This window comes from Harpia harpyja, chromosome 15 (genome assembly GCF_026419915.1).
Source record: "Harpia harpyja isolate bHarHar1 chromosome 15, bHarHar1 primary haplotype, whole genome shotgun sequence".
Classification (NCBI taxonomy): domain Eukaryota; kingdom Metazoa; phylum Chordata; class Aves; order Accipitriformes; family Accipitridae; genus Harpia; species Harpia harpyja.
In genome coordinates, this window is record NC_068954.1 from 22,186,759 (window position 1) to 22,214,169 (window position 27,411).

At 39.4% G+C, this 27,411-nt stretch overlaps 1 protein-coding gene across 4 annotated transcripts in view; it reads left to right on the top strand.

Moving 5' to 3' along the window:
- The first annotated feature begins 100 nt into the window (after positions 1–100).
- Positions 101–27,411, top strand: part of SH3YL1 (SH3 and SYLF domain containing 1) — a 53,013-nt gene continuing 25,702 nt past the window's right edge. The window contains exons 1-9 of one of the 4 annotated variants that reach the window (XM_052809195.1): positions 101–184; positions 12,311–12,421; positions 13,437–13,550; positions 14,045–14,109; positions 17,908–18,020; positions 20,578–20,706; positions 22,660–22,822; positions 23,496–23,568; positions 24,293–24,349. In XM_052809195.1, the coding sequence (XP_052665155.1) occupies position 184; positions 12,311–12,421; positions 13,437–13,550; positions 14,045–14,109; positions 17,908–18,020; positions 20,578–20,706; positions 22,660–22,822; positions 23,496–23,568; positions 24,293–24,349 (826 nt within the window). In that variant the 5' untranslated portion in view covers positions 101–183. Of the gene's footprint in view, positions 185–4,095; positions 4,115–11,537; positions 11,778–12,310; positions 12,422–13,436; positions 13,551–14,044; positions 14,110–17,907; positions 18,021–20,577; positions 20,707–22,659; positions 22,823–23,495; positions 23,569–24,292; positions 24,350–27,411 lie in introns of those variants that run through there. The other 3 variants (XM_052809198.1, XM_052809197.1, XM_052809196.1) reach the window with 3 other exon arrangements.

The window sequence follows — 27,411 nt, forward strand, 5'->3', positions numbered from 1 at the left end:
GTGCGCGGGGACGGCAGGCAGGCAGGCAGGCGGTTGGCGGCCGCCTCGGCCCCGCCCGCCTCACCTGCGGCAGGTGCGCGGCTCGGCGGGGCCGCCCCGGCGCGGCCCAGTGCGGCGGCGGCCGGGAGGAGAAGCGAAGCGAAGCGAAGCGAGGCGAGGCGGGGGTGCTCCGGCCCGGGCAGGAGTGAGTATCCCCGCGGGAGGGCAGGTGGGCTCCTTAGCGGGGGAACCGCCGGGGCTTCCCCCGCTGAGGCGGCGGCGGCCCGCTCCGTCCTGCCCGCCGCCGCCTCCTCCTCCTCCTCCCGGGTGGGCGGACGGCTGCCCGGGTATGGCGGGGGGGGGAGGGGGAGCCGTTCGGCTCCCCCGTTGGTGCAGAAGCCCCCCAGGAGGGCGCGGGGCGCGGCGAGGCCCGTCAGCCCTGGGCGGGCCGCTGCTGCCCCGTGGGTCTGGCGCCCGGAGCCGGTCAGGCTGTCACCGCGAACTAAGCGAGTGTGCTCTTACACTGCGGGCAACGCTTAGTTTCTCCATTAATTTCCCTTCTCGCCCGATGTTGTGGCGTGTGGTGCATCCTCTAAGGGGAAATTCAAGAAGCGTTGAATATGGTGTTGGCCTCACCAGGCTGCTGGTGAGGTTAAGCACACGCACTCTTCGTTTTCCAGAAGAGCTTAACTACTACTTTTTTTTTTTTTTTTTTTTTTTTTTTTTTTTTTTGGTATCTGGCTTCACCTGCTGGGACATGCCGTGTACCTGGCTGCGTTTTGTAACGCTGGCCGCTGGCCCGAGGTGGCCGGGTGTGGCCAGGACTGGATTCCTCTGTTGCTTTTAAGACTTGTTTGTCTTGTCTTTCAGTCAAAACGCGGCACTTTGGAGGTTAAATAAAAATGCCAGATTCTAAATTTTGTGCCAGATCTGTGACTTTCAAATGAAAGTAATGACTGACTAACTGTTATAACCTGAAAAGCTTATACAACGTATTTTCTGCAGAATGGAACAAATAGCGTGCAGCCTTTTATGCAACTTCATATGCTGGCCTGCGTACGTCACTGTTTTTATAAATACAGTTGTGCAATTGCATTTTTTAATATCTATTTATTTTACTTTGCAATGGAAATGGTTGGTAGTCAGAAAGATTGATTCTCTCTCCAGCATTCCCCTCCTTACGCAGTGTAGCACTCTGCTGTCGCACAGGTCTGCTTGCAGGTGTCAGGAGTGCAAGGTGGTGAAGCCAGAAAGGGGCCATGGCGCTGCTCAGTTACCAGATGTGGCCTTGGTGAAGGAGAGAAGGGCGAGATGAGTCGGTTGTTTAATTGTTGCCTTTAGCTCTGCCATGTTATATAACCTGAGCAGTGTAGAGTGCCTTTACTCCTGTTTTCTATCAAGTGGAGTGCCTTGAGGTGTCAATATAGGAAGTAGATTCACCACCACCTTTCTATGCATTTGTGGGTCAGAGGAGAGTGAGGCTGTGCATAGAAGTGAGTGGTTTGAAAGACCATTCTGGAGTTTGTATAAAATCCAGTATTTGTGTGTGTCTGTGTTACATGTAGGTACATGCCGAGCTCTAATTTTGAGATGGAAGTATTTCATGTTTCCCTGTCTTGGGGAGGGGAGTGGGGAGGGTTGTTGTCTTAAGGGTTGTTCTATGTTCTCAGCCCTCAGTAGTGGAGGAGAATTACAGTCTGTACCTTTTTCAGTTAGTCAACTTCATACCTTTGAAATGAACTCTAATGGAATTCAGTGTTGTTCTTTGTCTTGTATCATGGTTTCTCACCAGTAAGAATTACTATTTCTGATGTGAAAGCTCTCTATATTTTGGGGTTTTATTAAACATCCATTACATTGTTGTAAAAGAGTCTGTAATGCAAGGCTGCTATGAAGAGTGGGCTGTACGGCTTAGTGGGAGAGAAACACTATTGTGAACAAGACAATCTAAGATCTTAGGTACAACTAGGGCTCTTCAAACTCTTGATTAATAAATATCAAGTACTTACACTTCTTTTTTAAAATGTTTATTCCCTTTAGTTTGAAGAAATGTTTCTTGTGTGATTAATTGTAGAAATTAATTCATTGTGGAAATTAGTAACTTAGATTAGATGCATGCACATAGGGAATTGGAACATCTATGAAACAGGGAAATGAGAGGGTCAGAATGATAGTGACAGTTTTACTGATAGAGGTGTTAAATATTTTCTGCAAGAAATGGCTGTAGTCTATTTTGTTAAGGTACTCAAATATTTTTTTCATGTACCATTGTAGCATATGGGGCTATTGTATAGTGCACATTGGGGTTGTAGTCTGTTACATTTTTTGCTCTCTCTATGCTTCTGTCCCTGGCGAGAAGATAAACAAGATTTTTTTAGGATTTTTTTCTGAAAAGCACAGCTTTGTTTTAGTTAAAGCTTTCTTGTGCAAAGGTTAATGTACTTGTCTACCTGCTTGGATTGCCTTGAAGTGTATTTTTGCAATTAAAATAGAGTTAGCAAGCCAAAGTTGGGATTCCCTTTGGGATTTTCCCCTTACCTCCCATGTCTAAATTTCATGTATCGTACCAACTGTTGTATTAACATGAGGAGAGACAGGCAGAACTGAATTCCTAGCTCTGATTTAGCTTCGGTCATGCTGCTTATCTTGCTTGGTGGGCAGCACCCAACCTCCCTTTGGTACCAACTGTTTACACATCAAACATATTACAATAAGTGTATATGAAAGACTTGCTAAAAGGGTTTCAGATAGACAGTTTCCCAGGGCTTGGGCGGCAGGGTGGATAGGTGGGGTGGTGTTTTGAGCAAGAGCCTGCAATTCTCATAGTACAAATTCTTGGAAGAGTTCACTGGTTAGTCTCAGACAACCCCCAGGGTAACTGTGCCTTTGGTGCTTGTTGTAGAGCATACCACTGTCTCTATATTCTTGAAAATACTGTTTTCTGACTATCTTTGTACAAACTGAGTGATTTCTTCCCCATGCACCTTGTGTTTATTCTCTCTCCTAGTGCAAAGGCTACAACTCAGTTGTAGAACTGTGGACTTGGGATTTAGGCATACTTGTAATTGCTAAAAGTTACAAGGATTTTTGGAGACTTTTAGCTACAGGTGTTCCACTGCTCTGCCTCCAGTGCAGTTGAACAGATGTCTGATATGCTTTTTGGAACAAATCCTGTGATTCAGCTGTGCCTCAGGCAGTTAGCGACTGTCTTCACATGCCACAGTCCCTTAGAAATAAGGAGGCATCACCTAGTTGAAACATCTTGCATATACAAAGGGAACACATTTTTCTTTGAAGTGCATTGTTCACCTATGTCAGTATCATTTTACCCTCATGTATTCCAGCTCTCATCAGAAAGTTCATCTTTCTAGGAGATGAGAGAAAATTCAGCATCTCAAATTAGAATTTCCTCCAAGCTGACTTCTGTACAAAAACTACTGGGAACCCAACTCATCAAATGCTTTCGATAATGTGGGTGGCTCTGTGTGTTACAGGTGTTTGGTTTTTTTTAATTCCTTGACTTTTCTCAAGGAAATAGTTAATTCGAAGTGGAATTGAGGACTGATATCCCATTAAGTTACCAAGCGATACACTTTGCGTTTGGATTAGTTAAGTCTTTTCCTCTTTGTTGAGAAAAGTAATAAAAAAATATGCACACAATGAAACTGTGGGCATGGGGGCTTTTGCATGTTGTGGAGTTTTTTTAGCATTAACAAAATGGATATTCCATATGAAAAATATTGAGCTCCCATGGTCTAGAAGTGCATGCATAATCGGTAGTAAAATCTGAAAAGGCAGCTTGTCAACACTAGCAGCTGACCCAAAACGTTATATGGTTTTGGACACTATGCACGACAATATTCACACTGACATAGCTAACAGGCATAAATACTTTTACCACACTTCATATAATTCAGTTTATTCAGATTAAATAATTCTGAGGTGCAGAGGCTAAGCTTATTTTTGGATGTGTTATTTTATGTACTTACTGCATATCAAATTTTGCTTTGCTTTCAGAAGGGTCATTGGCTAACATCTTGGTTTGTATCTCTGTAAGCTTGAGTTTACAAAATCCCTCTGCTTAGGGGACAACAGCCTAAAAACTTGACAAGGAAGGAGAAGTTTTCTACTTTAAGTCACAGCAGAAAGCCCTAAACCAAAGTTAGGTGCAAAGAGCAATTTGCCTTGGAATACGGGCCAGTAGTAAAAGTAGTATATGTCCAGGTTGGGAGTGAGGCATTATCCCTCTCCACGTTCAGAGTTAGCACAGTTACATGCTTCCAATAATACTGGCTTCCTAAAAAAAAACCAAAACCAAAAAACACAGGCTTACAGAGATCAGAACAAACAAGGAAATTTGCTCTCTATCTCCATTAGTTCATTTCTGTCAATGGAAGGGCTTCTATGTTCAAAGTGGTTCTTTTTTGAATAAAAACTTGTGATTCTGTAGGTTTTGGTTTGACTTCATGCTGTGTATTTGCATACCAAAATCCAACTGTAGATGACTGGGTTTCTCGTTGTTGTTGTCTGACTTCCTAGCTGTTTTGGAATAAGGATACAGATACAATGCAAGATTCCAAACAGGTTTTCAGAAGCACTAATCTTTAAAATGGCATTTGTCATTCCCCCCCCCCCCCAAATTACTGTGATTTAAATATATAAATATATATATGTAATTTTGGAAATGTAAGCTTCATAAATTCAAGAATGATTTCTTATTATAGCCCTTTCCCCAATTCAGTTTAAAAAAAAAACTTCAAAATACTGTAAATATCTTAGCTTTATGTAGTGATAGAAATGTCTGTGAGATTTTTCCTCTTGGAGAAATATAACTGTTGGGCTATTTTCCTTTTAGAGACGGTGCTGTCTTCTGTTATGTGACATTCCTTTTTCATATTTGAGTTCTTGAAGGCTGCATTTAGTTGTAACTTTAGTATGCTCACGAGTTTTTTCCTGTGCACAGGCTGTCATCGGCAGCTAACTTTAGCAGGTTATTGCAGGTGAAACAAGAAAAAACAGGCTGGTTTTAATATGGATAAGGGGAGGGGGGGTAATTTTCAGCTTTATTTTTAAGCACCATTTCACTTCCTTCCAATGCAGTGTTTGGGAGGAAAAATCTGATTGTTCTTATATTTCCATCTGTCCTAGGTAAACCTTAAAATACTTCCAACTCCTTGTCTTCTGTATGCTGAAGGCTACAGGTTCTGCAGACCTTTCTGCTCTGTTTTCCCTCCCCCACCACTACCAGCACCAGCTTAATACAGTACCATCCAGTAAACTTCTTGTTATCCAGGGTGGGGAAGGAGGAAAGAGTAGTTATATTAATTCACAGTACAAAAACCTTTAGGGTTGCGAAAGCACACATTTGAGTATTCCAGTGCAGCTCAGCTGCCACTCTGGAAGGTCACGTAGTTCCTGCTGCAGTACTTGTACCCTGACATAACTCTTACTATCTCTGACATAGCACTAACTACTCGCACCAAGCTTGTTGAGGAACAGTACTGCGTGAAAGTTGGTAAAATTTCAGGAATCCAAGTGATGAGGAACATGGTAGAAATACATGAGATTAGTATAAGGCTTCAGTATACAGAGAGACCCTGTTTTCTCCTTTTCAACTTTGCTTCCATTGCCTTATGCTGATGTATTTTCTGTTGTCTTCTGTCTCCCTTGCTGTTCTCCAGGTGCCTATGGCAGAATTGTGCAACATAGATAATTGGCATGAACCTCCCTGTCAATAATTGCTACTTTGTCATTCCCTGCTACTGCTTTCCTAGACTCCTTTTTGCCATGCCATTAGTGCTTTCAGGATGATCAAAGTGTGCATTCTGAGGCTTGCCTCTTTCATGCTCTTTGGAGTCTCAAGGAAAAAATATCTACTTGTTGCTATTGGCTCCAAAACCAGGAGTAAGGAGCTCAGGCTCTGACAGCAGAAGTCTGCTGGGTTTCAACTAAAGGGCGTGATTATTGCCTTTATTTTATTCCATCCTTTTCCTCCAGGTTCTTTTTCAACTTCTGCCACTGTTTCCTTGGACTCCACAGATCTTTTCCTGACATCTCATTGACCTGACTGCTTTGCTGTCTACCATTGGCTTCAAGTGTTGGAAGTAGTAAATGGAGGGAGACTGACAGAGACATGTTTAACATAGTCTGCTGCTTGTCATCCGCTGCTCTGTATCGCTTCGCTTTTTCTTGGATTAGGCAAAATGCTTACGATGCACGTCTTGCACGCTGTTCTAGGAATTCCAAATACCAGATGAATCCCAAGGCTGGAGCTGGCTACCACAGTACCACAATGTTACACATTTGTGAAACCAAAATTACATTCATCTCTCTAATTGTAATGCTGAATTGAAATCTCTTGTTTAGGCTCTTTTCCAACACTGCACTGTCTTGCTTTTCAGGTTTCTCTTTCCCATTAGATGCTCTTCTTTAACCTTTCTTGACTATGCTAGTTCTCATGTTTATGAATGTTCTCAATCATAATTTTGAATGTTCTCTGTTCATACAAGCTTTTTAGCATTGATGTTGCTGCTATAACCATGGGTATTTGCAAATCAGCTATGCTTTAATGTATTCTTGTGCTGTTTCTGAACTTTTCAGTGAAGTGAAAGTGAAGACTGAATTACTGTCTGAGGCTCATAGAAGGTGTTTGCCATTGTTTTTTCTTCTTTTTGTAACCAGAAAAACCCCAAAACCACCTTCCACCAAATACTTCAAAGCTCATACATACATGGACAACATATGTATGAAATCTGCATGTGAGACTTTGTCTCCACTTTAGCAGCAATCTTCTTTGAAACTGTACTTTTGATGTTCAGGTTCTCATAACACCACCATGCTTTATTTCATGTGTTCATATTCAGCAGAATTTTGATTATATCAGAATTACTTACAGCTTTTAAGTAAAAAGGCTTTATTTATTCTTTATTACACCTTGCTTAGATAATTTCACCAAATGTTCAGCCAACACATTATTACTGTTAGTCAGAATGTAAATTAGAGGCTGACGCACTTGCCTCATCAGCTTACAAATTAAGCAGTTAATCAATTTTGGTGTGATATTCCCCCATGGGGTTTGTGTTGCTGACTCACATATGCTCAATATCTTCTTCTTTCAACAACAAGCAGGAGTGCAAATGAAGCTTGCTCCCAGCTGGGCATTCACTGGTCATGGCATTCCAAATCCATCAGTCAGTATATCCTCCTGATAGATATTATTGTCTTATTGCTCCTGGTTACCTCTTCCCTGAGCATTACTTGAATACAAAACAGACAATTATATATGCATACTTAAAAGCTAATAGTGAAGACAGTGCTACAGGATTATTCCTTATGTTACTGAAGGGGTGAAGTGAACATGGAACTTCTGCTTATTTCTAAATATTTCATGCAGTATTTTTATTAAAACGCAGATATTTCTATAACATCTGTTCAATAGACTTGCAATATTAAATCAGTTTTTAAGAAAAGAATTTTACAGTTCAAATCCTAAGGTAAGCTTGAGGGGGAGGAGGACAATTTGATAGGTGAACAGAGGTTTAAACCATTTTTGATGTCACGGAAATCCCACTTACGGTTTTGTCTGTTTATACAGTGATTAAAATAAGTAGAAACAAGATTTTGTCCCTAACCTTCACTACAATTTTTAGTCATTTTATTTGTATCGTATTTTGGGACAGATACCACCATTTCGTAGTGCAAACCTCCACGTATGTCTTTTTTTTTAAAAAAAAAAAAAAAGTAAATAACTAGTTTTGAATTGTCTTTGACATATTTGTGCAATTTTCCACTTACTAGTTTTTTTACTGAAAAAGCATTATGTTCTTTGCCTTTGGACAAAGTTTTACAAAACCTATCTAAAATTTAATAGTAAGAGTGAGGCCTCACCCATGCTATATAGCTAACCATTAAACTTTGCCTTTTTAGTGTTGATTGTTGTCTGTGTCCCTGTTTAATTGAATACTGTCAACAAAATCTTGAGTGTGGCATAGCCTAAGAGGGAGAGCCAAACCTCCCCCTTTCCTCAGTGATAAAAATATTAGATTTCCTTGCCATGGCTCTAGCAATTTTAGCAAAATGGGAGTCCAGCCAGGCTTTATCAAGCATCATATTATACATAATTAAGGTTAGGGTGTAGGCTTGTTTGGTGTTTTTTTAAACAAGTCATCAGTTCCTCAAGACCCCTGTAGGCATCCGGCCCAGTTCCTTAGTATCTGTGTAACATTATGGAAGTAAATAAAGGAACTCAAAATGAGCCCCTATGGAAAGAATCATATGGTAGCCACTTTGAGTAACTGTGTTGGTTTGCAGCAATGGAAGTGTTTGATCAGTTGGCTTGTTGATCCTGTCCATTGTTACTAAAACCTTTCTGTGCCATGTTTGCTTGCCAGTTAAAGTCACTTTAATTTTCATACCTGCTGCTGTCTAAATTAAAATCTGGATGTAAGTCATCTTAACTTGCAACCCTTCTCTACAAGATGTAGCTTTGAGCTCTTCAGTTGGCAGTGCGTTTAACCTCTTCCTTTTTTAATTCCCTCTGCCCCGATCTGTATCTCTACTGTGCTTTAGAAATATCACCCATTTCTTAGTCCGCTTCTGAAAGCGCACAAATCTGGCTCCATGCACAGTAACTGGCAGAATGTTGTTGTCAAATCCCCCTGCTGTTTCTTAGTCCAGAAAAATCCTCCATTGCTTCAGTCTGTGGCAGGAAGGGAAAAAGCAAGGGACAATGGAAGTGTGAATTTCTGTAGATACCCACGGGATGCAGAATGCAGAAGCAATGTTGATGTAGGACACAAATAATACAGGGAGAAAGTGGAGTTTCTGCTGTTATTTTGAGGATGGGAAGTTAGGTTATTCTCCTGTTTATTGTTGCGATGTACAGCTAGATGAGTAATCTCTCTCCATCTCCCCTATTCCCTGGTAATAAGGGAATCCCACACCATGTGGCACAAAAAATACCCTTTTAGAGGGGTTGGAGTGGAAATACGTAATTTTCAGTTTGCTCGAGTAATGCTGTTTTTCTGTGCAAAGTTTGCATTTTGGAGTATATGTTTAGAATCATAGTACAGATGAATCACAGAACCATAGAATAGTTTGGGTTGGAAGGGACCTGTAAAGGTCATCTAGTCCAACCCTCCTGCAATAAGCAGGGACATCTTCAACTAGATCAGGTTGCTCAGACCCCTGTCCAGCTTGACCTTGAATGTTTCCAGGGATGGGACATCTGTCACCTCTGTGGGCAACCTGTTTGTAAAAACACCATCCTCATCATAAAAAATTTCTTCCTAATTTCTTACTAAATAGCAACACCAGGATAAAAATAAGCCAGGTAGGAAAACCATGGAGTCATTCTAGGTATCTTGTGAAACTTTCAAAGTAAACACTGAAAAGGGTTACTTTGACATCTTCCCTCCTGCCCCAAGGTGTGACCAAAACCTGATTTTGAAACCAATTATGTATTGAGAGTTAAAGGGACAGTGACGCAGTAACAGTATTACTTTTGCTGGCTCATGAAGTTCAGCTTTGGATTGTCTTCAATTAAATAGTAACTCCTACGTGCACATAAACATGCACACCCTGTTTTCTGGTAACCATCGAATCTTTCTGAAGCAATTCTGAATCTGAAAATGCATATGAAAACTATAAAGTGGTGGGGGTTTTTTGGTTTTGTTTTTTTTTTTTTACTCATCTCTTCTTGTTTGTAGACTTCTAGGTCTCTAGACTTATAAAATATCTTAAGTGAAATCTTACATGTAAAAGTGTTCACCTGGTTATGCAAATGGACATGCACTGTGTGTTACAATATTATTAATTATAAGTTACACTATCTGAAAGTGTGTATTATTCATGCCTTCTTCAGAAGAACGGTGATGCAATATGCTTTTTGTGACTGCCCCAATGTATCTCCATACAAAAGCAAAAATCTTCCTATTTTTCTCTTACAACATGCTCGTAGCGTTTCCCCTTTGACCTTGAAAATGCAATGTCAAGTACCAACAACAGAAGTAATGGAGACATTTGCTCCAGCCAGGTTTGTTAATCTACCAAAAGCAATTGTCTGTTAATGTTTTGTTTGGGCTACACTGGCCTCTCTTTGTGCTCTGTCCATGTAGCCAGGTTCCAGCCTGGTCAACCAAGGAAGAAATGTGTGTTCAAAACTCCTGCAAGCTGGCTTACAATTTTAGTGCCATAACAGTCAGAGAAAATTGCACATGCCAGTAGCTTTTTCTGAAGGTCCTGAGCTCTTAAGAGTTTAGAGCTTCACCTTTCCCTATCCTTTCACACATGGAGACTTGGCCATCATCTTAACCTTCTGAAAACAGAAGGGATGATTAGGAGACAGAATCAGTATGTCTCCTCTCTGTTACCGCAATGCAGTTTAGAGTCTGTTGCATTCTATGCATCTATTTCCTTCTGCTCCCAGAGAGGCCGATATTTCTGAAGAACCTTATGATGTCTGCTGTCACTTCAAACTCTCCAAAGTTATACCTGCTGCATTTTCACCAAAGCCAAATGTGGCTACAAGCTTTCACATGGGGAAGATAGTTCAGAGACTCAGCTGTCAAAATTTCTGTTTTTCTGGGAATCTTCCTTCTCACTTGGAGAACATACTAGAGGAATATACTTAACTTTGAAAAGTAGAGATGTAGTTCTTATTCTAGTCAGTGGAGCCTGGACAGAAACTTGGCTGACTTGCCACTAGGCATTTCACTTAGTCTGAGCTCAATTGCTCTCCAAGCTTCATTGATTTAATCTCAAAATGTATTTAGTCCTCACCTTCGTGCTTTTGGGTGGGAATGTTGCCCAGAGTGAAGATGTAAATGAATGTTCAGGCAATACCAGTTAAAAAACTAGGCCACTTTTGACTGAAAGTTGTTTCTCCGTGCACGGTCCTTTCTATGCTTTTGTGAATTTAAGAACAGTGGAATTTTATGGAAATACTGTCACTAGTTCTTTTCAGAGACAAGACACGAGGCTGGATGCGTCTTTGGCCTGACAACATATTCATGTGTTACTGGGACAATTTGTTGCTGGTAAGATTGGAAATGGTAGATGTTGATATGTCCAGGCAGGAAAACAAGAATAATTTAAGTGATAGCTTTGAGGGGTTTTAGTAGCTGTAAGAATTAAGACTAACTCATATCTTTCTATCTGCGCTAGGGCCTCTTTTTGCAAATCTACAGGTGAAACATTACTATTCATACATAAAGTGGTATGTATACTGTTGCAGAATCTTAACATGATACTTGATTCTGTTCAGTAGTGATTAATGACAGCAGATCAGGTAGATCTAAATGGAATCATCACTATTCCGTAGAATTTATGATCTCGTGGATTTGGGGGGTAAATTTCAAGATTTTTTGTGTTTGCTACTGTAGTCTACACCTTTATAAAGCAAACATAATCTATCTCTAATGCCTGCTTTTTTCCTCACTTGAAATCTACAGAGGTGCGTATGTTGAATTGCATTGGAGAGAAAATATTGGTAAGCCCTTCAATGGGAAGTAGATTTCTAAAGGAAATTTCTTGGTCTGAAACAGAATTTTGTTCACTTTCAGAACGTGCTGCAAATTTAGCGCTGTAAGAGAAATCTCCTGAAGAAATGTTAAGCTTTTAGTGTTCATTGGTCAACAGTTGCCGGTTTGAAGGACAGCAGACTTGATGGTGGTACAGAGAAGAGCAATTAGAGTGATCAGAGTGATGGAGCAACTACCTTGAGGAGAGCCTAAGAAGGCTGGGACTCCTGAAGAAGTGGAGAAGGCTGGGGGGCTCTGGCTATTTATAAAAGCATGAAAGTAGTGGATAAGTTGAATGCAGTAGTTGTTCACCAGAATTCATACGACTTGAACTAGCAGGCATTCACTGTAACTAGTAGATTACTTTAAAATAGATCAAGTATCTTTAAGTAGCAGGTAGTGAACTGCTGCTGCAGGAGTTCTGGAGGCAAAGAGTATCAGCAGGTTTGAAAAGGTATTGGACAAATTCATATGCAACAAGCCCATAAATACATAGTGACAGGAATAACTGAGGATGTATCTCCAACATCCTTGCTGTTGCCAGTGTGGATTCTGAGGAAGTACAAGGGGAACATTGTGGAAAAGAACCAGGCTTTTGTGCTCTTCCTGAGTGGTGTCTTCTGTTACAGCCATCAGAGACAAAATGTGGGTTTGATGCAGGAGATAATTTCTTATATTTGTTGTTTCCGGTTTGTTTGGTTTACTCTTTATTTGTAAAGAATCACTTTTCCCATACAAATCACACTGATTTTTATATGAGCTATCCTGAACTGTCCATAGATATAATTTCTTATTTCTTTCATGGTTTACAGTGAATAACCCTATACCTTCCAACCTGAAGTCAGAAGCTAAAAAGGCAGCTAAAATATTACGAGAATTTACAGAAATAACTTCCAGAAATGGACCTGATAAAATCATACCTCGTGAGTAAAGAAAATGTTTTGATTCAGCTAAAACCTCCAACACTCCCCTGTGTTGCAATCATGCTCTCTTTACCAATTCCCTCTGTTTTCACTGACCATAACTTAGAGAGGAATGAAGATCTGGGGTGCCATAACTTTTGTGAAAACGCTTTGGAAGTAAAGGGGTTCAGTTTGTATCCTAGGAAGACGTTACTTACTGGGAGAGCTCTTCTGCATGTTTACAGCCACAGGGTATCTGCACAAGAAGGCTTTCCTCTGGGGTGGATGGACTGTCTCATGCTCACCCTGTGAATGTCAGTTCTTAAGGGAGAACCTGGAATAGTAGCTCTAGTTCTTGAATATCTGTGTTTATTAGAATTAGCTAGATGAAAATAAGTTGAAGGGAAGAGATCAGGGTTCATTTCTCCTTTGATACTGATTAAGCACTCTTGCTGCTGTCCTCTTTATTTTTGCAATTGTTATTCTGTGTTTCTCCTAGTGTCTTCCTTCATCTGGTGTTGCTGGTTGTGGCTTTGAATTTATAACTATTATGTTCCAGAAGGTCTGTAATAAGACTTGCAGGATGATGACACTTTATTTGCCACAAACACTGCCTAATGATATAAGCTGATTAGGCTGCCATGTGTCACTCTGATCTAAATTCAAACTCCTGTCCTCCAAAAATCTGTAGAGATGTGGATGTCAACTATTCACCGCCTCTTTATCTTGCTAAGGGTACTCACAGACAACGTTTGTGGCAATAAGCAAACTAATTCTGTACAAGCTAACCGGGATAGGTGAAGCAGTTGTGACAGTATAGAGATTGGCACAGGCTAATGTGACCTGTAACTAGCTTTGTGGTTGACTGTGGAGTGGGGGCGTCATTATCAGTTCAGCTTTTTTGCTATTTTCTTTAAGCTTTTGCTTTGATTATTTGACTCATATGTGTTCAAAATTGTTAAATGTAAAGTTTTATATTCCCCTTCTCTTGGAACTTCTCTTACAAGATCTTGAATAAATGATTTTGCCTTTTCAGCTCATGTAATAGCTAAAGCCAAAGGCCTTGCAGTTTTGTCCGTTATAAAAGCTGGATTTTTGGTGACCGCTCGAGGCGGAAGTGGAATTGTATTAGCTCGTCTTCCTAATGGAAGTAAGTGGATATTTTCCTTTTGTACTTCATGGAAGAATTAAAAGGAAAAAAAAATATTTTTTTCTTCATTATTTCTTTTCATAGCATAAAACGTGAGATGTGTGAGGAGTCAAGCCAGTAGGTGACAATGTTTGGTTTGAAAGCTGTTTTCAAAATTTTGTACCTACTTTTGACTGGATGTAAATGCTTGTAGAAAAGGATGAAATATGAAAGCATATAGTTTAAAACTCATTGGAAGAATTAATTCTATCCAATTATGGACAACTGTATGATAAATAATTTGTAATAAAGATTTGTTTAGATCACAAGGGTTTGTATTTCTTAAATTCCTTCCTGTGGGTTAAACCAGTATAGTTATGTGATTCCATTGTAGTGGTTTTGAACATGGTTTTAAATAAAGAGTTTGTCAGCGTTTTTTAACTGTAATAATAAAATGAGTATTTATTGTAACATGTGGTAAAAATTCTGTAAACTTGTCTTGTTTTGCATTACAGCCTGGTCTGCTCCTTCTGCGATAGGAATTGCTGGCGTTGGTGGTGGATTTGAAATTGGAATTGAGGTATAATTTTGGATTTGAAATACTTGTTGGTAACTTTTTTGCAAGAAATTAAAATGCATTGACAAAGATCTAAATGTTGGTGAGATAGTAGAATCTATTTTTCTGTGTAAAAAAGCTATTATAAAATTCATTTATACAAGACAAACAGAATAGGGGTTTTGATCCTATTGGTCTAACTGCTTGGAGAGATTAAATGAAAAAAAGTGACATAACAGCTATTTCCTCAATTTCTCACTTCTAGCAGACTGAATTTTTCCCTTACAGAAAGCTTCCTGTCAGTGTTCACATATAAGCCAATTGGAGTTAGTTAAAAGTAACCCATACTGTCGTGGTTTAACCCCAGCCAGCAACTAAACACCACGCAGCCGCTCACTCACTCCCCCCCACCCAGTGGGATGGGGGAGAAAATCAGGAAAAGAAGCAAAACCCGTGGGTTGAGATAAGAACGGTTTAATAGAACAGAAAAAGAAGAAACTAATAATGATAATGATAACACTAATAAAATGACAACAGAAATAATGAAAGGATTGGAATGTACAAATGATGCGCAGTGCAATTGCTCACCACCCGCCGACCGACACCCCGCCAGTCCCCGAGCGGCGAATCCCTGCCCCCACTTCCCCGTTCCTATACTAGATGGGACGTCCCATGGTATGGAATACCCCGTTGGCCAGTTGGGGTCAGGTGCCCTGGCTGTGTCCTGTGCCAACTTCTTGTGCCCCTCCAGCTTTCTCACTGGCTGGGCATGAGAAGCTGAAAAATCCTTGACATTAGTCTAAACACTACTGAGCAACAACTGAAAACATCAGTGTTATCAACATTCTTCACATACTGAACTCAAAACACAGCACTGTACCAGCTACTAGGAAGACAGTTAACTCTATCCCAGCTGAAACCAGGACACATACTTAATGCTGTATCAAATGCTTTGTTAAAGAGCCCAAGGACTCCATCTGGCAAGAAACAGTGAAAGGAATTGAAGGTGGAGTAAAATGGAGCCTGGCTAATGTTATGGTACTTCATACATTTCCCATTCAAACTAACTTGTGATTACTGACTTCACCTTTCAGTTTGGGAGCACCAAAACTGATGGTGCCTTCTCTGAAGGAATGCAACAGAAAACGAGCCAGTTCTCAGACAGCAGAAATGGTTAAGTAAGGGACTCTCAATGTGTTCAGAGAAATCTGTTGTTCTGAGCCCTGGCAGCACTCTGCCTCTGCTTCCCATCTCCTCTTCCTCACAGTTCCTTCACCCTTGTTTGTTTCCGTCATTCCTCCTCTTTCCTACCCTAGCCTCCAGTCCTATCCGTCTCTTTTCTTTCTGTTTAGCTTCATTCTGCTGATTCCCAAAGAAAATCAAACAGTATGCTGCCAACAAGATCTCTTACTATGGGCGTTCTGCTCTTCAGAAGAATCCATGCATAGCTGATCTGGGTGGTCCACGCCAGCCCCCAGTGCGTCTTCTACAAGTAACCAGCTGTCCCTGTCCTGACAGCCAGTCAGCCAGCACTCACGTAATGAGCAATGGATCAATATTTTATTGTATCCTCATTGTTCACTGTGTGATCTCAGGCATTATTGCTGTGCACTTTTTAAAGAATGATGTGAATACACAGTTATTAATTTTTGTAAGGATTTTTCTTTGGGTTTTATGACTACAGGATCTAAATGCATTACAAAACATTGAGTTTGAGGTCCAATGTTGGGTTGTTTTTTTTTTTTCTTTTATGACAATGAAACACTTTTCACGTGCTTTGATTAATCTATGAAACTTCTTCTTTAATCATCTGATATTATAGATAATGTAACCATTTACTATTGATACTTACTCAAATAATTTCAATAGAAGCGATTTTTGAGAGGGTGTTTTTTCTGAGCAATATTGTGCCCTTCATTTGAAATTTTAGTCAGCTTACAAAATACTGTTTCCTTGCTGGCATTATTATAACACAATCTTATTTATTTCTTCTAGAGAAGAGGTGCTATTCAGAAATACCTAAGTAGCTTAGAAGCCCAGAGTCCAATTTCAGCATTCTTTTAGTCATATATAAACTTAAACCTTGTAGAAATTGGTTGAATTTTATTACTAAGAGAGTAAGGAGAGACTATAGTTGGCATAGTTGTAGTCAGTACTTACAGGTGGAAGAAGGAAATCACAGCCTTCAGAAGTCATAGTGAACAACTTGGTACCTCAAATTAAAGACCGATTTTAAAATTCATCTAAATGCTTTCCTTGAAGGTTTTCTCACTATGGATTCATTTAGCTTTAGCTGTGGATTCATCCTCTTAATGGGTAAGAGGAGGTAGCAGCATCCTGAAAGACATTCTCTCTCCATCCCTGGATGATTCAGAAACTACTCATGTCAGCCATCTTTTGTTTGGGATGGGGTGGAGGTTACCAGGGGGCTAATAACAAAGGCCTCTCTTATGCTGTGTGTAATACTTCTGGGCCAGCCTTGTTTTGCAAATAATCTGGTATTTCCTCTTGTATTCCCTGCTGTCACTGTTTGGAATTTGGGGTAAGTTGGAAGTTTTTTCTGAACCTGGCTTTCAGTCAAGTTCCTCAGATGAAAGATCAGGCACAGTAGTCCTTGGGTAGTCAATATATCTGTTGAAAAGATAATCCATCGCAGTAAGCTACAAAGGTGTAATCTACTCTGTTGAACAGGCTGGTACTGCTGCAGTGTGTTTTGGGTTTTTTTTAATACATGTAGTGTGTTTACTGAGCTTTTAGCTAAGATAGAGTAATCTTTATAGGATCATGGTTGTGTTTGAAAGACTTTTTCCTTCTTTAAAATGCTTTCTAGTTTGGGAAGAGAGTTGTAGGAGATTTTTATTGAAATTTGTTCCAATCAATGAGAGTTACAGTTTTACAGTACTGATGGAAATAGGCATCACCTTAAACAGTAGCAGAAGTTCTTCGATACATCCATTCTGTGTCACAGTCCAGGCAAATAAAGTCTTTTAAAAATAGTGATTTTCTTTTTTTTCCATTTTGCATTTGAATCTTTCAAAAATGCTTTATTAATTCTTCAGTTATTTGGTTTAATAGTTCCTTGAAGAAAGTGGCTACATCCCATATTTTCAAGTTTTTAAAAATTAAATATTAATATATAAATATATAAAAATATAAATGTATCCACACTTTATATGTGCATATATATATATTAGACTCCTAATTTTCTGTCAAGAAAATAAAATTTTGTCAATAACAGGAAAATCTGTATCCTTTTTGGTGTTTATTCTTTGGATGGTAATTTTTGTTTACTAAGTTCTGTCTTGCTGTTATTAATTCAGTTATGGAAGGATCAAAATGGTTTTCTTAATCTGATCTCTCTTGACATCGGAAAACGGCTTCACAATTGTTTGCAAAAGCTGTAGAAAATAAAAATCTGTTAATTAGGAAATTTTGAATTAAAATAGGGTTTCTGTTACAGCTGTTGTTTGTCACATACTGACCATATCAGCAGTTTGGAAAAAAAAAAAGAAAAATCAGTCAAATTTGATTAAAAAGTAAGTGAAAGGATTTTTAGTTTCAAAATACCTTCCAGAAAAAGAATCAACTTCGTTATGAAAACTGTTTTGAAAGAATCCTTTACAAGAAGGGAAGTAATTCTCTGAGAGAAAGAGAGATTCTCACTTGAATTAAAACCTTGATAAATCTGGAGCTAGTTTTCATTTGCGGAAGGGAATATCTTCGACACTCCCACCTGTTTTCGTGCAAAATGGAAGACACTTCTCCTGTGCTGTTCTAACTTTCTTCTTAAAAAGCATAGTACTTTTATTTGATATTTTATAGGTTTCAGACTTAGTGATAATATTGAATCATGAAAGAGCAGTAGAAGCTTTTGCCAAAGGAGGGAATCTTACACTTGGAGGAAATCTTACTGTGGCAATTGGACCTCTGGGGAGGTGAGTAAAATACTTTACTAATATGGGGTAGCTTTTAATATGGGGTAGAATTAAATATGGAAGATAATTTTTTAACTACCTTTATATAGTTTTTAACTAACTATAAACATTGACGTGGCTTTTTTTAATACATTACAAAACAACCTGGGCAACCTGTATGTTGACTGGACCATATTTTTCTTGTAGCATTACGCCTTTTCAGTCACTTGTTGCTTTGGGGTTTTTTTTTCTTTCCTGTTAAAGGCATTTATTGGTAGAAGGAAAGTGTTCTGAGGTTTATTCTCTTTTTGCAGGAGACTGCTTGGCTAGGCTCAATAAAGAGCACAGGTGCTACTGTGCCTGACTGAACTATTATTTTCATTAACCTATGGGTCTGTGCTTTCTGTCACCACAGATCTGCCTGGCAGTAAATAAATAATACACCAAATAATTACTTTTAAACCTCAAGTGGTTAAGCCAGCTTACTTTGAAGGATGAGATGATATAATCACAGAATAATTTAACTTGGAAGGGACCTTACAAGATCTCTACTCCAACTTCCTGCTCAAAGTAAGGTCTATTATGACTTCAGATCAGGTTGCTTGGGCTTTATTCCAGTTGGGTCTTGAAAACCTCCAAAGATGGAGGCAACCTGTTCTACTGTTCAACTGCCCTCATGGTGAAAAGTTTTGCCTTACATCTGGTCAAAATTTTTCTTGTTTCAATTTATGTCCATAGCTTTTTATCTTTCCACCATACACTGCTATAAAGAGCCTGGCTTCATATTCTTGATTAGCCCAGTTGCCTCAGACTTCGCTCATGGGACGTATGCCTCCTTATGCCTTTTTTTTTTTTTTTTTTTATGATGAAGTTTATACTGACAGTTTTTCATCTTTTCTGACAAAATAAAAGCATAAGATGATAGCTATTCCACAGATGAGGGAGATCTGTGGATCGGGGAGGGCGGTGAATGTCATCTGCCTTGCAAAGGCGTTCAGTATGCTGTCCTGCGACATCTCTGTGTCCAAGCTGGGACATTGTGGCCTAGGTGTCAGGGTGGGGAAGACTAGCAAATAGGTGAAAAGCCAGATCATCAGGCTTGAGAATAGTGGTAAATGATTCATGTTGTACTCAGAAGCCAGGTTTCTGTGGAATTCCTCAGGAGACTCTTCTGGGACCTCTCCTGCTTGATATTTTTATCAGTGACCTGGAGGAACAGATGCAAAATATCCTCTTCAAGTTTGTGGATGATACCAAATCAGGGGATGCAGCCAATATACTTCAGGGTAGGGCCACCATTCAGAGCAATGGACCTAGACAGTGTAGAGGAAAGATCCAACAGGAATCATGAAATTAAACAAGGACAAATGCTAAGTTCTGCACCCTTGGTTGGATGAACTCTCTGCGTTATGTAGGCAGAGCCTGCCAGGCTGGGTAGCTGCCCTGTTGAGAAGGTGCCAGGGTCCTGGTGGACAGTAAGCTGAGCCAGCAGTGCATCCTGACAGAAAAGGCAGCGAACAGTGCGGGGGGGCTGTATCAACAGAGCTGTAACCAGTAGATAAGGGAAGCGATTGTTCCCCTTTACTTGGCACTTCATAGACTATGGCTAGAATATTGTGTCCAGTTTCGGCCCTGCAGTACAAGAAAGATGTTTATAAACTTGAGTGCACGCAGTGAACGGCTACCAAGATGACCAGGGACATGTAGCACGTGAACAATGAGGCTGGGGGAGCTCAGCTTATTTAACCTGGTGGAGAGAAGATCTTGAGGTCTTCTAAGAGGCTGCATTCCCAACAGGGGTTCACAAAGAAGACAGACCCCAGTTCTTTACTGAGGTGCATGGCAAGACAGTGGGAGATGGTAGTCATAAATTGAAACAAGGAAGGTTCTGACTGGATATGAGAAAAAAATTTTCAAAATGAGTATAATTGAGCACTGGCACAGGTTGCTCAGAGTGTCTGTGGAATCTATATCCTTGGAAGTCTTCAAAAACTGGCTAGACAAAGCCCAGAGCAACCTGATCTGAGTTTGATGTTGTATCCATTTTGAGCAGGAGGTTGGACTAGCTGACTGCCTGAGGTATCTTCAAACCTAAAATATTATGTGATCCCATGTAGGGCAAAAATTGTAATCTTCCAATTTTATTGAGGTCTGATAAGGCCTTACTTGAAATATTTTGTGCTGGTTTGGGCACCATAAAATAAAGGAGGATTTGGATATATTGATTGGAATTCCAAGTCACCACAAACATAATCAGATCATTTTAAAATGTGATTAAAACATGGGTTAATCATTTTCAGACTTCTGAATGTGGAGCATTCACATAAGGCAACATTGTTCTGTGGTTCAGAGGAAACCTCATCAAACAACTTCATTACTTTGTACTGGGTCTTGTCTGAAATAAGAACTGAAAATGGATTTCAAGTCTGACCCACTTGAATATATTCAATAGAGTTTGTAAAAACAGAGGGAAGTGAAACTCTTGCTGACTTTTGGTAGGATTAAAATAAAAAGACAATTGCTGTTCATGTTGCAAAGCCGTATTGAAGAATGTCAACCAAAACTTTTTTCCTTCTAGAAACTTAGAGGGGGATGTTGCCCTGAGAAGCTCTGCTGCTGTCTATACATACTGCAAATCTCGAGGACTGTTTGCAGGTGTATCTCTTGAAGGAACCTGTTTGATTGAAAGGAAAGAAACAAATCGCAAGTAAGTTCTCTTCAAATCTAGAAGATTCAGTGTAGGCATAGTGACAAAATGAACTAGGACGCATTCAATTTGGAAAAAGTTTTTTGTGAGAACATACTGTGCCGAGTTTAGAGTTTCTTGAGGGGCAAAGGTTTCTTCAATTTAGACATCTTGCAATGGGTATTGAGATGATGCTGAATATTTAGAGATTATATATCTGTGGCGGGTTGACCTTGGCTAGCCACCAGATGCCAACCAAGCTGCTCTCTCATTCCCCCCCCTCAACAGGATGGGAGGAGAAAAAAATATGACAACGAGCTTGTGGGTTGAGATAAAGGCAGGGAGATTACTTACCAATGACTGTCTCAGGCAGAAAAACTCTGGACTTGGGGAAATTAGTTTAATTTATTGCCAGTTAAAAAGAGAGTAGGATAATGAGAAATAAGAACAAGTCTAAAAAAACCACCTTCCCCCCCACCCTTCCCATCTTCTTGGGTTCAACTTCCCTCCCAACTTCTCTACCTCCTCCCCACAAGCAGCACAAGGGGATGGGGAATGGGGGTTACGGTCAGTTCATCACACGTTGTTTCTGCCGCTCCTTCCTCCTCACACTCTTCCCCTGCTCCAGCATGGGGTCCCTCCCATGGGAGATGGTCCTTCATGAACTGCTCCAGCGTGGGTCCCTTCCATGGGCTGCATTCCTTCAGGCACAGACTGCTCCAGCACGGGTCCCCTGTGGGCTCACAAGTCCTGCCAGAAAACCTGCTCCAGCGTGGGCTCCTCTCTCCATGGAGCCACGGGTCCTGCCAGGAGCTCCAGCATGGGCTTCCCACAGGGTCACAGCCTCCTTTGAGCATCTCCCTGCTCCAGTGTGGGGTCCTCCCCGGGCTGCAGGTGGATATCTGCTCCACCATGGACCTCCCTGGGCTGCAGGGGGACAGCCTGCCTCACCATGGTCTTCCCCACGGGCTGCAGGGGAATCTCTGCTCCGGCGCCTGGAGCACCTCCTCCCCCTCCTTCTTCACTGACCTGGGGGTCTGCAGGGTTGTTTCTCTCACATATTCTCACTCCTCTCTCCCAGTTGCTGTTGTGCAACTTTTTTCATCTTCTTAAATCCGTTCTCTCAGAGGCACTACCACCGTCACTGATGGGCTCAGCCTTGGCCAGCAGCGGGTCCATCTTAGAGCCAGCTGGCATTGGCTCCATCGGACATGGGGGAAGCTTCTAGCAGCTTCTCACAGAAGCCACCCCTGCAGTCCCACCCCTTACCAAAACCTTGCCATCTAAACCCAGCACGATATTGTAGAAGACGGGTGTTGAGGAATTTACTGCATAATGAGAAATATTCTTTTAGGTCACTCATAACAATCTGGTTTAGAGCATCACTGAGTTTGAGAAAATACCCAGCTTACGGAATGCTGCTTCCTTTGTGCAGCCTATTAATTTTAAAATCCAGGGAAAGGAACCTCTGAGTGTCTTGCACTTACGTGTTCTGTGTTTATGAAAACTTTGATTCTGCTAATATCAGCAAAGAATAATACTGATTTTAATGACAGCATGTCAGTAACTTTTAGATATCTCCATTCATAAAATTGAGGTTCCAATGTTTTCATTAAGGAATTTTACTGCATCATTAAGGAATCTATTACAATGTTTTGCAAAAGGGGTGTGTGTTTCTTCAGTTTGCTGTGTGATTGGCTTTCAAGTGGTCTAGCTGATGCATACCACCTGACCAGGAACAAAATACTACTGGTGAATAATATTTTGAAATAAGGTAGTAGGAAGGCATTTAAGTCTGCTACAATTACTTATCATTGCAAATTTACAGCGTTGAACTATTTCTGTCATTTCTCAATAGATGATCAGTAGGAGAAATGCAGGGCCAGGGACGGGGAACATTTGCACAAGATGAATTTATCTAGACATTGAAATGTAATGATGATCAAATACCTGGCATATTTTCTTTTGTATCAGGTTTTATGGGCAGGATATTCGTGCTAGTGCCATCTTGCTTGGTGATGTGCCTTTTCCTGCTCAAGCAGAAGATCTTTATGAAACTCTAGCATCCTTCACTGAAGTATATGAAAACGAAGAGCAAAAAAATAATCCAGGAAAAGCTGTAAGAGAACAAAGAAGGGTTTGTGCACCTCTCTTTCATATAGGCTTTTTCTGTTCCTCAACTGTTCCTAGTCAGTGGTAATGTTGATGTTCATGTGGCATTCTTCACTTCTATATTGGATGCTTGAAGGTGTAACACATTGCAGATACTGCATGTGAGTAATACATTCATTCAAGCATTGCCGTGGTAGGCTCTTCTGGACAAAAATGTTGCTGGTTTTGCTTTGCATCCTCCAGAATAAAAAAGTATATCTTTGTTTTTATAATAGTGCATAATCAAATCTGAGGCGATGCTTACAAAAGTTTGTTCAACTATTCCTAATCAAGTTAATCTGCAGGTAATGAGCATACCAGGTTTGATGTGGATACTCCTCATTTTCTACTTTTTCTGTCTTCCATTCAATAACATTTACAATATAATACTAAGACTGTAGAAGATGTTTTCTTGTCAGTGTTGATGTTACTGATAGACAGTCATTTACTTTCATGTTTGTTAAACCCATGGTGAATTACTTTAGTCATGTGTATGTCACTAGTTCTTTAGTGTGCTTCTCAAGTTCATACAATTTCAGTGGAGAAAGAGTGATTTTTTTTTTTTTTTTTTCAGTATAACTTGATATACCTCTAGGTTCTGAAGTTACAATCTACTTCCAGGTGTGATGCAATTTTTTATAAAAATTTATACATTTTAGGTAAATGACCCACCTGCTAGACCATCATCGAGACCAGAGCCACCTAAACCCACTGTTAGACCAACACCACCAGGTTAAAAACATTTTGATAATGATTAATTTATTCTCTATATAAAATTTGAGTATAATGAATAATGAATGTTTTGTAATTATTATAGTAGCAGCTGTCTCTAAAAATATTTTGTTAATGCTCTTCCTTGGGCAAACACTAAAAGCATGTTGGGATAGTGCCATGAGCAATAAAGGGTAAAGGTTTTGTTTGTTTTATATTAACAAAGCTTTTCTCTCTGACGAATTTGCTATAGAAATAGTGTTTGTATAGTTACAGAAGCATGTAATAGTTCAAAGGAAGCATTCATGTTTATTGGATACGTAGAAGCCCCATGGTACGATGAAACTTCTTAGTAAAAAGAACAGTCCTACTAGAAACTGCTAGTCCTACTGCTAGAAACTTCTGGTTTCTAGAAAACTTGGTTTCTGGTTTAGGTTGTCATTATCTTTTAATAGGTAGAGGTCTTACAGTAGAGAAGAGGAGGCAGAGTTTTGGCTCTGTAACAGTTTGTCTAACACAGTGCTTGTATTGAAAGTGAGACTTTACTGTGCAGCTCCTGTTGTTAACTTGATTTATTTCCCTGGACAAGGGTATAAGGCGAAGTCCTTATTTCTTTCTTCTGTACTGTTCCTTAGATAACTGCGATCGTTTTGTAACTATTGAACATGGATTAGAAAAGCAGTAATGAAATATAACAATATATGTTAGTATATCATATAACTTGCTACTTTATTTTCTCTTTCAGCTAAAAAGAATACAAACAAACTTTATCCTGAACTTCCAAATGATTATGCCTCTGTGGGTAAGTACTAAGCTTACACGTATTTTATTAACACAGCATGGATTCTGAGAAGTCCTAGAAGTTGTTTGGAAGACATCTAACAGTATCTGGCCATGCATATTTTTCTTTATTGTCCACGTGTCAAAATGAGATTCAGGTCTTGTATGCTCTCCTGAAAATATTTCATAAAAGTGAATCTTATTCCCTGGCTTTACATTCCAACAATGATGTTCTTTTTCTGAACAGCAAAAGTTCTTTTGCTTTATTCAGTGAGCCTGAAAAATGCACTGAAAGTAGTAAAACTGTTTTATGTTACCACCTAATTGAAGTGAAAAAGAAAGCTGATATAACAAGCTTGTGTCCAAGTCCTTATGCAAGGTACTATAACTCCTGTTTTAATTAAAAAGTGCTTCCACAGGTCATATCTGATTATGCTGGCATAAACACAAGTTTCCATTGCAGTTATACTCCTTGAGGTTTTTGTATTGAGTTGAGATAACTCTGCATTATACTACGAAGATACTACTTGTTTGTTGTTCTATTCCGATTCTCTTAAGTTTAAAGCCATTTCAGCTCTAACGGGAGACTCTTACTCTGTAGTATTTGCAGTGTAACTCTTGAACTGTGGGGGCCATCATCTGGAAAGCTGTGATCTGATAGGAAGAAATTTTGTTATAAAAACGGTTATATTCATTTGGCTGCTGTAGTGTTCTCTTCCACCAGAAGTCCCGTCTTTCGGAGGTAAAAGACTGGTAGCTGTTTCAAAGTCAGTGAAATAAATTATTTATCCCATGAAATATATTGTCCATTTGATAAATAAATGTTTTAGTGGTCTCTGCTAGGATCAAAACGAAGACCAAGGCATTCCATATTACACACACATATATATATATATATATGTTTATATATATGTGAATATGTACATGCATTTTCACATATTGCATGCACTGCTTGAAAAAAAAATGAAACAAAAGATCTCTTTTTTACTTTTGAAAACGGAGCTAAAATCAAGCTTGATAATAGACCACAGCAAAAAGTCTATTTCAGGCAGAGTACTGTGATTTAACAGAGTATTTAAACTCTGAAGGCCAAAATCTTGATTGTATTTTTCATTTCTTGGTTCATGTAATTGGAGATTTTCACTAAAAATTAAGATAAAATATATGTGTCATTGTCTTTACATTCTCCTTCATATGTTCTCTCCATGCAATCTGTTGATGTGTGTCTGTTGAGGGCACTAACATAGGAGGATCTTAAGCTGAGCTGTTGATGTGACTTCTGCAGATCAGACTTCCTGAGAATCAAAATTTGCTGTTGTGCTGTAGGACTTTTACCAAGAAAAGAATGATTACTCTAGTGATCTGTACTCAGTAGCTGTCATCCAAAAAGAAAGAAAAATTGGTCTTCTGGCCATTAAAACTAACCTTTCCCAGTCTTAAAAAAAACCCTGACCAACTGAGAAGAGGTTTCTAAAGCAGTAGGGAAAACTTGCACACGTTTGCTATATTAAAGGGAGTGTTCTTCCATTCAGGTGCAAGTGACAAGGTAAAAATTTTCCAGAGCCATCTGTTGATGGCTTTCAAGATTCTTTGAAATCAAAATGTACTCAATCAGTCTACTACTGAGGATTCCTAATGATTTCTAGAAATACACGAGCTTATCTTTGAGAAGTGCAAGAGGCAGTAGGATCTTGTGTAAATGACACCTCCTGCAAGAAATGTTATCTCATGGTAAATTTTTGTTCACCTTACAAGCTTGGCATGGTATATTTTGCTTTGTATTGTGGATTTTATTTCCACAGGTAGCAGTTCAAATGCTATCTGAATCCACAGAAGTACTGTATGTTTCTAAAGGCTAAAGAATTGTTCATATCACAGGGAAAAATCAAGGTTGAAGTCAGTTCCCCTGAGTGTCTCAATACTGTAGCCTACATGCATGTTGATGGGAGGCCGGGAAAGAGTTGCAGTCCCTTTCACAACAGTAACAAAGGGTATTAATGCTGGGTGATGAAATAGAAGGACCCCCTTAAGGCCATACCTCCTGTCAATAATCTCTTCCTGCCTGTTTATAGTCCAGATGATTTCAACAGAGCTGCCTAGCAGCTATAGCTTGTACTAGCCAATCTTTATTGCAGGATTAGTTGCTGCAACGGATGTTCTACAGTGATCTGAAAAAAAAGTTCAACATTTTTTACATCTCTAGTTTTTTTTAAAAAAAGGGTTTAGGTAACTAATAGAAGAGTGCATGAAACTAATCTATAGGAAGCTACATTTTAGGTATAATGGCTTGTGCAGGAGTAGGTTTTGATGTTGAGCAACAAGCTTGTCTGCGTTGCCAGTAGTAAGGACTTGCTTTTGGGCGGGGAGGGAGGAGGTTGGTATTGTGTTATGAGGCTTTGGTTTTGCAACAATTACAAAAGTAGTAGAAAGATTGAAACATTAATTCTTCTCATTAGATGGAAGAAGAGCTAGACTTGTGGATGAAGCATTTTAATTATTTTATGTAGACCTGAATTATCTAGATAGGTTATATTACATTACCTATTTCAAATGCAAGAAGAATGTTAAATGGAAAACGTGTTTTTCTAAACTGATAATGTGATACTTGAACTCAGATGCAAGTAGATTGTTTTCATGTAACTGAATAATACTTAAGGTAATGCATTTAGTTGTAAAATGAGGTTCAGTAATGCTTTAAAATGTTTCCAGAAACTTGGGAATACCACAGATTTTATTTAAAAAAAAAAAAAAAAAAGTAATTTGCAGAGACCTTTTACAATTCTGGAAAAAAAAAAACCAAAATCAACCCATAGCTGATACAGTTATTGTGATTCAGTGAAGTATGAAGTCTCTACAGTAGAAGAGGTTTTTCTAGAGACTGTTCAGATAAAGAAATTGGATCTGCTTATGAGTATGAAAGTTCATGCCTTCTCCCTTACTAGAATTGGGGATTTGCATCTTCATTTTTCTACTTGTCCCCTCTATGTTGTATAATCTAATAAAAGGGCTGACTGTCTTTCCAAGCTTTATTGCCACAATCTAGCTTTACTTTATCTGGATAGAAGGTTTCTGCAGAGTTCTGTA